Genomic DNA, 11268 nt, shown 5'->3' with positions numbered 1-11268 from the left:
TTTCTTTCCCAGCAACTTGAATGTTGGATATTTCGAGGTAAAGATTGCTTCTGTTCTAACCTCTATCTGTCTGATTTGTCATCTGGCGAGGATTTCTGCTGCGCATGCTCATGGTTTCTGCTTCTCATATCCCTGCGCATCGCTATTGGTGGACACGTGCATGAGTTGCCACTTTCACCGCTCTCTCTGTACTCGGCTGCTATTGGACGGGCAGAGAAGTGTGACACCAATCGAACCACAGCTGTAGCTGTGGTGTATATGTGTATATGTGGTGTTCTTTGCGTATTTCATGCCTGCTGCATGATCAGTGTGCCTAGTGACATTTAGGTTTAAGTAACAAGTAAACTTACAACACATGCAGCCAACGTGCACTAATAGTGAATTCGGTCGATTTGCACTGGCACTGAACCCGTTTTGCACTAAACTGTACGAGTACAGCACTAGGTCGGGTTGACACTAATGTTGCACTAAAGGCCTTCACACATAAAATGCCGTAAGGACGTAAAACGTAAGCGTAAGAAAATCGATCAATCCCAATCAAGTATTTTCCCCTACTGGGGTTACGGTCAGCACAATACTTGATTGGGATTGGTCGATTTTCTTACGCTTACGTTTTACGTCCTTATGCGATTTTATGTGTGAAGGCCTTAAACTGTACGAGTGCAGCACTAGGCCGGGTCCATGGCCGGGTCGACACTTTCTCAGTACAACACTCACTTGATGCAACACTGCAACCGTTTAGCATTCCATTAGTGGCAAACTGAATTATTAGTGCAAATATGGATGTTACTATAAATAAATTAATATTAGATGCGAACGGTAAAATAATAGAAGATGAGTCTGGCGTTTTATGCGAAGTGGAAAATGAAGCAGGTAATACTCTTTATATTTAATATTTTTACATGTATAACCTATAATACATTTCTACCCTTAATAAAATGTATATATAGAATATAATATATACAATACATTTTATATATTTTATTATTGTAGGTGATTCAAGCATAATTATGGTGAATAGGAAAGAATTGCTTCAAGCTGGATATGAAATTCCTGAAAATAACTTTAATTTGTGCGAGAGAGGAATAGAAGAATCTGCAAGTTGTAGTGGAAACGACGAGTTAGATGCAAGTACTAAAAGCAATGTAAAATGAAAGCACTAGATTGTTATTGGATAAGTATGCCGATTATTTGGAATTAGTTGGTCCAATGAAGAAATTCAAAAATAAGAAGATAATGTGGATACAAATTGCAAAAGACTTAGAAGCAGTTTTAGGTATACAAAAGACGTATATCCAATGTGAAAATCGTTATAAAACGATCCTTAGAAGAAAACGTGTTAGCGACAAAAATAATTCGACTTCCGGATCGAAAAGAGTTAAAGTAAGTTTTGAGAATGAAATTAAACAGATTGCTTCCAAAGATGACAGTATAGAACCAGAAGTATTACAAAGTGCAAATAAGTTTGTAGTTAATGTTAAAAGTAAGGTCAAAAGTTCGTCTGAAGCTGAAGTATCCATAATAATAAAAAATAAAAAAACAAAATCTAGTTTAATTGAAACTCTAGTTGAGGTTCATAAGGAAAAAGAAAATAAAAAACAAGAACGACGTGAAGAGAAAATGAGACTGTTAAAAAGCTTCTTTGAAAAAGAAAATATTCATAAGGATTCCTAAGATATGTTATGTGATATATTACACATCAAACGATATTTTCTATATTAGTTTTCTATGTTATTTCTAAACAGATATAAAGATACAGTAATATATAATCTAAAGAGAGATATTTATGTTTAAAATAAGAAATACATGTGATAAAACCATACATTTTTTTAGTTTGGTATTAAATACAAATATTATAATTTTCTTTATTCTTAATATAAAGTCAGATTTGTTTATGTATTGTATACAAAACCAATTTTAAGAATATTAAAGTATAATGTATACATGTATTTTGTATATGTTGCGTGCGTGCGCTGTATTTCTGTATTGATAACGCAATTTTATTTTCTTACTATATACTTTTTAAGAACATACTGTGCAATAGAAATGTATGTAACTCTAAACATGACAGCTATGTTTCTATTATTATTATTGTCTTAATATCTGTATATATGTAGTAATATTACTATATATTTTAATAAGTTTGCGACAAATTTTATTATTAAGCATATTTGGATATTTGCATAGTATTAAATATAATGCTGTATTAATAAATAACTTTGTTTTTTCATTAGATACTATTTAGTTGTAAAAATATGCTGTGCAAGAAAATAACTATGTTAGATACATGATATATATAATATAATTTTAACTTATGGTTAAAATAAATTATTATAAGTACTATCATATTACTGTGTTCACAGTACTTATTATATGTCAGAAAAAACTGTATGCACAAACAATTAATCTATACTCAATATATATATCCAATTTTTTACTAAATATATTGGGTATAGATTAATTTCTTTGTTCCACGTTGAAATTAAATTAATGTAATATCTGACACAAAAAATTTCTCTTTTCTTCACCTTCAGCTCTATCTGCTCTATCATTATTTCTACAACCTTCTTCAAAATTGTTCTCAATATTTTGAAACTGTTCATCTACTTCCTCAAATAAATCATCTAGTTCATCGTTATGAAGAATACATAAATTATGTAATGCACAACAAGCTATAATAAATTTACAGCAACGTTGAACAGTATGAAAGTTTAATCTAATCAGTTGTCTGAATCGTGCTTTTAATAAGCCAAAGGCTTTTTCAATTTTTACTCGACAAACAGAAAATTTGTAATTAAAATTTCGTTGCTCTTCTGTTAAATTCCCATAATCTCTATTAGGAATAATGAAATATTTTTTAAGAGGATAGGCAGCATCACCTAATATATGCCATTCATTCCCACATATGGCAACATAGTATTTATAAAAGATAATTTGAAAATACGTGCATCATGAATTTTACTAGGTGGCCCTGTGAAAACATCAAGAAATCTCTTCTTTGCATCACATATTGCTTGCAACGTCAAAGAAGGCATATCATGTCGATTTACGTATGTGGATTTTATTTTGTGAGCAGGTGTACGTATCATAATGTAAGTACCATCGATACATCCTAGAATTCCAGGAAAACGTACATCTACAAATTACCTTTAATATTAAAGTGATTGAGAAAGCATTATTAATTTGTTTTAATTCTACTTAAATACTTTTTAATCAAACATTGTGCATCTATCTACTAGCTGTTTAACGAATAACAATTAAATAGGAAAATATCTTTTTAAAACATGTATTGCAACTAGAAGAAATCAAGGATTCAGGGGATCCATTATATATCTTGAAACAAGATAAAAATTACAAAAGTAAGGAAATTCACTAGATACTCATACGATTTTATTTGTCATTTAGTAAATCTGCTCACTTTCGTAATTTTCATCTTGTTTCTCAAGATGAAATCGACCGTCCAGTAGTATGTCTTTTAAGTCTAGCAAGTTTATCTTGCTTAAAATACTGCATTTAATATATAATTCATTGAAGAGTGTTTGTTTCTTATTTACATTTTCAAATTGTCTCGAAACCTCTGTCTTTTCTTCAATTGTGTCAGGAAATTTTATTATGGACTTTGCTAAGTTATTTAGAAAATCCATAATATTATCACAAACTGCATGAAATGTAGATTCTGCCATATCAAATCTGCCTGCTACATCTCTAATAGTACTTTTGTTACCTGCAAACCTTTAATAAAAGGACTAATAAATAAGTAGGTACATATATACGTTTAATAAATATATATTTCTCTATTGTACTTATTATATGTGTTTATGTATTGTGACGTGACAAATGTCACGTCCCTCACCCCAGATGGGAGCTCGGCCGAGGGAGGCGTCAGGGATGGTGCCTCCGCCCGGGGCGGGCGGAGAGCGAACTTAGGTTAGGCTTAAGATCTCTTGCGAGCGTTACAGGTCGAGGGAGTGCGGAGCAGATGGCCAGGGTCACGGAATTGTAACGGCGTATGCCGCACCGAGGGACTTACGGCTGGAAAGCAGGGAGTTTCCAAGGACGGACGGTCGACGGACGGGTCACGCTGGAGCCCACAGCCGGAACAGCCGCTGGCCTATCAAAGCACCCACATAGCCCGCACAACAGCAATGCAGCCCGGAAACGAAGGACCCGAGAGGGGGGACGCCCCGACGAAAGTCCCCGTCGAGGAACGGGGTCACCACCGGGAAACCGCCACCGGTCGACGAGCCATGGCTCGTCCAGCCTGGCCGTCGAACAGCCAGATGATGAGTCGCGGCCTGGACAGCCGGTCTCACACAGGCGGGCTTTTAAACCACCGCCGGCGGACGACAGCGGATGCGAGGGGCGCTCTCGCAAGGCGCGGCGATCGTCTAAAGGGATCGCTGGCAGGCCAGGGCGCAGCACCGACCAGGCTAAGGAAACCGGCGCGCGCGGGCCCAGCGTGGTCCCGCAAGACCGAACGTTACTGTTGTGCGAGCCGCCATCCCGGCAACATCCAGCCCTGCGAGCCGAGCGACGAGCTGCTGGAACGAGGAGAATTTGTAAGGCCACTGCTCAGCCTCCCCAAAGTAAGATCGCGGTAATACCAAGGCCCTCCCGGGAGTCGCGTTGTGCCGCGGAAATACATGGAATCAGCCGTAATTGAATAATATCGAGTGCCATACCGCGGGAGGGCCCGTGCGACAAAGTAATCGCGAGTGCCCGTCTCGGGGATGCGAACGTACGGCCGCCGACAGTCAGCGTGCTTGTGGTTTCGTTTCGTGTGATTTCGTTTCGTGTAATTTCGTTGCGGGTGATTTCGTTTCGAGTAATTTCGTTGCGTGTACTTTCGTTGCGGGTAATTTTGTCGCGTGAAATTTCATGATCGCCGTTGGCTTAACCGTGCCGTAGTTTTGAGAAGTGGCTCTCGCGCGTGCCAGAGTCTCGTAGTTATCGTTGCCGGTTAAGTTCGTGCCATTTGTAATTAGCTATCCGTGCGTTTCATCGGGATTAATGGCCCACGGTAGTGTCGAGTTTACGGGTGAGGCCATTCGTGCGTCTCGAGGGGAGTGAAGATCCCCAGCGTTGTCGCGGTAAATCGTAAGGAAATTGCGCTAATTGTTTAATTGTTAGGCGTAGGCGTTTCGAGTATTTCGCGTTTGACCGTTCGGATAGAATTCGATGCAATTTATGTCGAGGAATAGTCTTGTACGAATTCGATCGGGATGCCGTGCAGTTCAGCGACGGAATGAGTATCGCGCTCGTGGGGTGACACGTGGCGCGTACTCGAATTCTGCTTGTTCGCCGTGGAACACGCTATCCTCCACTTGTTATCTGCATTAAACCGAAATATAATTTTATGTTCTTTGTTATTTGAGTGTGATGATTGCGCTACGCTCCCTCTCCTATTCCAACCGCGGTTAATCAAAGAAGCCCACGCCTGAGAATACTGCGATCTCGTGTATCGTGGTGCGAGGAATCGCACCTGGCGCCCAACATTACATCTTAAAAATACTCAGTCGAGCTACCATCGGGGTTTCGGAGAGAAATATCGCGAATCATAAAAGGATCCTTAGTGAGGAAAGCGACGGCGCGCTCCTCCACGGCCGGCGAGACCGTGAGGACATCGTCGTTGTCGTCACAGTATACTTCTGTGGAATATAATATTTTATTACCACAAAAATGCCAGCAATTTTGCATCATTTGATATAATGAGATTATCGTTTGTAGTATTTTGGTAAAAATCTGATTTTTTATATAAATTTTTTAACTTTATGTATGTATACCGTTGCAAACGAAAGTTTCTCTGAAACTGAATATTATATACAATTATAGTGTAGAAGTATAAAGTCATCTATGTGCACAATACATATACATACATACATACATACATATATATATATATATATATATATATATCTCAAAAATATTTATTATTATATAATTTACCTCTTTATCTAAATATTCATTTATAATATTTATACATTTCTTTATTTTCGGCTTTTCTTCAGTTTTTAAAACTCGTATAACAATATTTATTTTTTCCTCATCGTACCGTCACTACTACTAGTTTCTAAAATTTTGTTTAGAAACATAAATCGCTTCATTTCATCATCAGAATTCATTATTTCTAATGTCCCGCAACTTTTCGCTTGTAATAGCAAACTGCACTGACAAATTTGGGCGTGCAATAAACTTTGCACTCGTTCAGTTTATTTTGTGTGTCCGAATACAAAATCAGTGCTACACGAGGTCAGTGCAACACTCATCGAATATGCGATAAAGTATGTACTATAATAGTGCAATGTAACCGAATATGATGAGTGCAGTGCACTGAGACAGAGAGCATTGATCGAATGCGTTGCACTGGAAACGTTTGCACTCAGTGTACATTACTGTACACTAGTGCAAGCGCCCGAATTCGCTATGAGGAACCAGGTTCGAGTCCACTAGAGCCATGAAGCATGGAATGTTTTTCCGATAGCTGCGCCCCTCCGTGCAAGATAGGCTCTTGCGGAGAAAACTGGGCTCCGTCTTTCGGAAAGAAACGTTAAGCCGTTGGTCCAAAGGGTTAAAGTGAGAGGAGAAGGATAGTATTGGTAGTAGATTGCGAACCCTGCGGGAATATGCAATAAATTACGAATATAATAATATATAATGAATAAATAAAAAGTAAAATAATTTATTTCATATATTATAACTTGGCACTGGTTGACGTGAGACAGTGCCGTGTCTCTTGATACCGTTTTTATACCACTGTTCGTCAAATTTTAAATACGAGAAACGAATCTTATCAAATGCCATTTATTGGATATAATCCAAATTTAAAGTTTATATATGATTATATGTAATCATATATGATCTACATAGATTCTTATATTTTGCATGCGATGTACATTATTTTTTTATATCTTTGACAGATAAAATTATATATAGTAGTAGTAATATTTATTTTGATTTCGAGGAATTACAAAATGGCGTTTTTTAGGGATGTACCTAACCCTTTACAACGTTTCTCTTACTCTACCCGACCTGGCCGTAGGCGACCCTTCACATGCTGAACCCTCCTACCCCTTCGCGGGGACTTGGTTGGACTTACGTGGGACCTCTTCACACATACACTCACACTCCTCCAACCTAACCTAACCCCCTGTCCTATCTGACTCTGAGCAACCCTTCTGTTCCTACTCTCCTTTTTCCTTTTATCCTCCCATTCCTTAAGCCATCTGTGACTTTTTTCTGTTTCCTTCTCGCCTATTATATCGTCCAACACTACTCCGCTAGTACTTTTCTATGCGCATCGTTCCATCAGATGTTCTAGAGTACCCTCTTCCCTGCCACATATGTTACAGTTCCTTTCCTCCTCTCACAGCTAGTACCTGTTTCCTAACTCCTCATTCCCACATCTAGCCCTCGCCCTCCTTTTATGACTACCACTCTCCCTTTTTCTTCTCAAGTATTTTGGGAGCCCAACCACCTTGATCCTCCTGTATCGTTTATTGTATCTGGCCCCCTCAATTAGTATTTTTTGCTTTTCCCCTTGTCGCTTTCTATCTTTACTACTTAGCTCTTCTGCCACACACCTTCCCCGTTCTCTCCATTGTTCCAGATCCGCCTCTTGTACTCCACACCTACTTAAGTATTCCTCTCTCTCCGACCTCCCTCTTGTCAATGTTCCTCTTCCCTCCCTTTCCTTAATACATTCCACCACCTATCTTCTCCGGCCATATCCTTGTCTTGCCTTTTCTTCGAAGTTCACCGTCAACTTGGCCGTCCTTATCCTTATCTTGTCCCTCTTGGTTTCCGAGTGAGTCCCGATTGCGCACATTACAAATCGGACACAGCAATATTTCCCGATCGGACACGGTGTCGATTGCACACGGTGCCGATCGGACACGGTGTCGATTGCACACGGTGCCGATCGGACACGGTGTCGATTGCACACGGTGCCGATCGGACACGGTGTCGATTGCACACGGTGCCGATCGGACATGGTGTCGATTGCACACGGTGCCGATCGGACACGGTGTCGATTGTACACGGTGTCGATCGGACACGGTGTCGATTGCACACGGTGCCGATTGCACACGGTGCCGATCGGACACGGTGTCGATTGCACACGGTGTCGATTGCACACGGTGCCGATCGGACACGGTGCCCTAGGGGTGTAGGCGGAGGGGGCTCCGCCCCCCCTGCACCTCCCTGTGCACCTGGTGGTGTGGGTTGGGTTGATGCGTGGAGCGGGGGGGGGCTTCGCCCCCCCGCACCCCCCCATGGACACGCCTTTGGCGTGCCCGGTAGGCAATGTATTAAGTACATGCGTGGGCGGGGGGGGCTTCGCCCCCCCTGCACCCCCCATTGTGTAAGTAAACCCTGTGTGCAATCGACATCGTGTGCAATCGGCACGGTGTGCAATCGGCACCGTGTCCGATCGGCACCGTGTGCAATCGGCACCGTGTGCAATCGACACCGTGTCCGATCGACACCGTGTGCAATCGACACCGTGTCCGATCGGCACCGTGTGCAATCGACACCGTGTCCGATTGGGAAATATTGTCGTGTCCGATTTGTAATGTGCGCAATTGGGACAATCCCTTGGTTTCCTCCAGAACCACATAACCTGGTGTGCTTCTCTCCAGGCCCAGTGACCATCTCAGATACCGTGCCTCCACCCCTTCCACGTTACCATGCTCTAACCAACCTCACACTTCTGCCCCATATACCAACACGCTGCCTACTAAGCTGTCGAACAACATAATCCTCCTCCCCCAGTCATTCGCAAACTTCCTTTCTCTCAAGCTCCATGTCTTCTTTATCACTGACGTTGCTCTTCTTACCCTCTCCCTAATATGCTTCGTATGACCTCCATTTTTCTGTAGTATAAAGCCCAGGTATTCAAACTCCTTCACCTCTTGAATCCTCTGGCCTTTCTAGAGCCAGTCTTTCTCTCTTTCCACACCCCCTCCCCTTCTGAATTTCAAGATCTTGGATTTTCCCACGTTCAGTTCCAGCTTTCTCTTCCTCAAGTACTTCTCCAGCCTCTTAATCATTTTTTCTAGCGCCTCCTCCTCTCTGGCCAGCAGAACGATATTATTTGCATAGGCCAGTGTCCAAATCCTGCCCTGCCCAATTCTCATGCCTCCTACCAACCCCCGGGCCAACTCCTCCTCCAGATCTAATATAAAGACGGAGAACAGCAGCGGGTTCAGAGAACATCCTTGTCTCACTCCCTTTGTCGTCTAAAGGGGGCTTGACTCCCTGTCCCCCACCCTAACCCTGTTACGTGTCTCCTGGTAAATTTGCTTCACCCTCTCCGTAAGTTCTCTCCTTACCTCTCTCTCGCCCATCACCCTCCATAACACACTCCTGTCCACTCTGTCAAAGGCCCCCTTTAAATCAATAAAGAAGGCATTCACCTTCTTTCCGGCGCCATTCAGCTCCCTGTCGACCAGGTGGTTCAAGATGAAGATGTTATCCATTACACCTCTTCCCTTCCGGAAGTCAGCTTGGGTCTCCGGAAGGATCTGCTTCTCCACCACATCCTTCATCAATCTCTCCGCCAGCACCGCCGCATAGATCTTATAGGCCGTACTTAGTAGGATAATTCCCTTGTAATTAGCGGGGGATTGTTTATCCCCCTTTTTGTACAGTGGGGAGATTACACCCTCCTTCCACGAATCCGGCCAGCCTTCATCTTTCCACACCCCCTTGACCACCTCCTTCAGCTTTTCTCTCACCTGTCACCTGTAGAACTTCCAGGCCTCGCTTTTTATGCTATCCGGTCCCGCCGCTTTCCCCCTTTTCAATCTCCTTATCTGTTTTTCAGTTTCTTCGTCCGTGAGGTCCTCCTCGTCGTCACCCCCTCTCCTTTCCTCCTCTAGAATCCTTTCATCTGTCCCCTCTAACACACCCATGAAATGCTGCCTCCAACCCTCCATGGATATCTCTTCACTCACCTTGTCCCCGATCTTCCTTTCTTTGTTAATATATTTCCAAACTTCTGACTCCGTCCTAATTCCATTCAACTCCTCTATTTCCCTTTTACTCCACTCTTCTCTCTTCTTCTCACAGAGCTCTGCTAACGCCCTTTTCATCTGCAACACCGCTTCTTTGCTTCCACTCCTTATCCTCTATTTCTTTAGTTTTCTTTCTGCCTTTTTTTTCTTTCTGGTGCACTCTCTGTCCCACCATTTCTTGTAACCTAGTTTTCTTTTTCTCCATCTGACCTTCTTCTCTACTACCGCCTCACTCACCTTATCTCTTAGTTCCTCCCATTTCTCCAGCAAACCCTCTTCAGACAGACTAATCTCCTCCGTCCTTTCAGCGAAGATTCTTGTGCTCTTCTCGTCCCAGCACTGTATTATCCTCTCTGCCTGTCTCTCTTCTTTCCTCTTTTCTCCCCTTCAGGCCTTTTTTCGACGTCCATACACTCACCAAAGACATATGGTCTGACTCTATCTTGCTCTTGACCTTAAATTCCTCTAGCAAGTCCCACCCTTCTGTGTTAACTAACAAATAGTCTATAACCGACGCCCCTCCCGCTCCTACGTACGTGAATTCTCCCTCTTCATCTCCCTGTTTTGTACCATTCGCCAGACACCATCCCCCTTCTTCTACCCATTCTGACAAACACGCTCCCTCTTTGCTGACCTTTTTGTCCTTAGACCTTCTTCCTTTTACTACCCCATTCCTGTACACTCCCCCTTCTTCTCCAGTCCAGACGTTGAAGTCCCCTCCAATTATCATCAGCTCTTCCGGACGCTGCAGCTCTAGGCTAGCTATTTTGTCCTTAAATTCCTCAGGACCATCCTTAGACCGTACTAATTGTCCACTTGTAACCACCTCTTCATCCCTTTTACTTCACCAAGCCTCTTCTACCGTCGTCGACCTTCTCCGTCATCATTACACTTTTTCTGTTTCCAATAATTATTCCCCCACTTCATCTACCTCTACTCTGCTTTCTCATCGCATATTGCACGTGCCAGTCGAACTCAGGAGGTAGATTTCTTATCCAACCTTCCCCCTCTTCCTCCCTTATCCAAGTCTCCACCATACTAACAAAATCCAGCTATCTTATAAACTCTCAAAAGTCCACCCCTTTGTCCTTAAGCCCGGCTACGTTCCAGAACCCTATCTTAATTTTGCCCCTAACCTTGTCGGGGCTCGGGCTTCTCGGATCCCGTTGTCTCTGCCGCAACTTTCCGGGCGTTCCTTTCTTTTGCTCTGTTGAAATATAGTATACATTTGCCTGTATTCACTTAGGAGACACAC

At 42.3% G+C, this 11268-nt stretch overlaps 1 protein-coding gene across 1 annotated transcript; it reads right to left on the bottom strand.

The window, feature by feature from the left end:
* Positions 1-8927: 8927 nt before the first annotated feature.
* Positions 8928-10897, bottom strand: LOC112464135. Its single transcript, XM_025030950.1, has 5 exons — positions 10857-10897; positions 10251-10398; positions 9742-10091; positions 9281-9588; positions 8928-9172 (listed from the first exon to the last, which is right to left on the bottom strand). Exons 1-5 carry the CDS (start codon positions 10895-10897, stop codon positions 8928-8930), a joined length of 1092 nt encoding a protein of 363 aa, XP_024886718.1.
* Between the last annotated feature and the right edge of the window lie 371 nt (positions 10898-11268).

This window comes from Temnothorax curvispinosus, unplaced genomic scaffold (assembly GCF_003070985.1).
Source record: "Temnothorax curvispinosus isolate PA1 unplaced genomic scaffold, ASM307098v1 QBEX01013980.1, whole genome shotgun sequence".
Taxonomy (NCBI): domain Eukaryota; kingdom Metazoa; phylum Arthropoda; class Insecta; order Hymenoptera; family Formicidae; genus Temnothorax; species Temnothorax curvispinosus.
The sequence above is the reverse complement of the archived record's forward strand: the minus strand, read 5'-3'. Positions and strand labels throughout refer to the sequence as shown.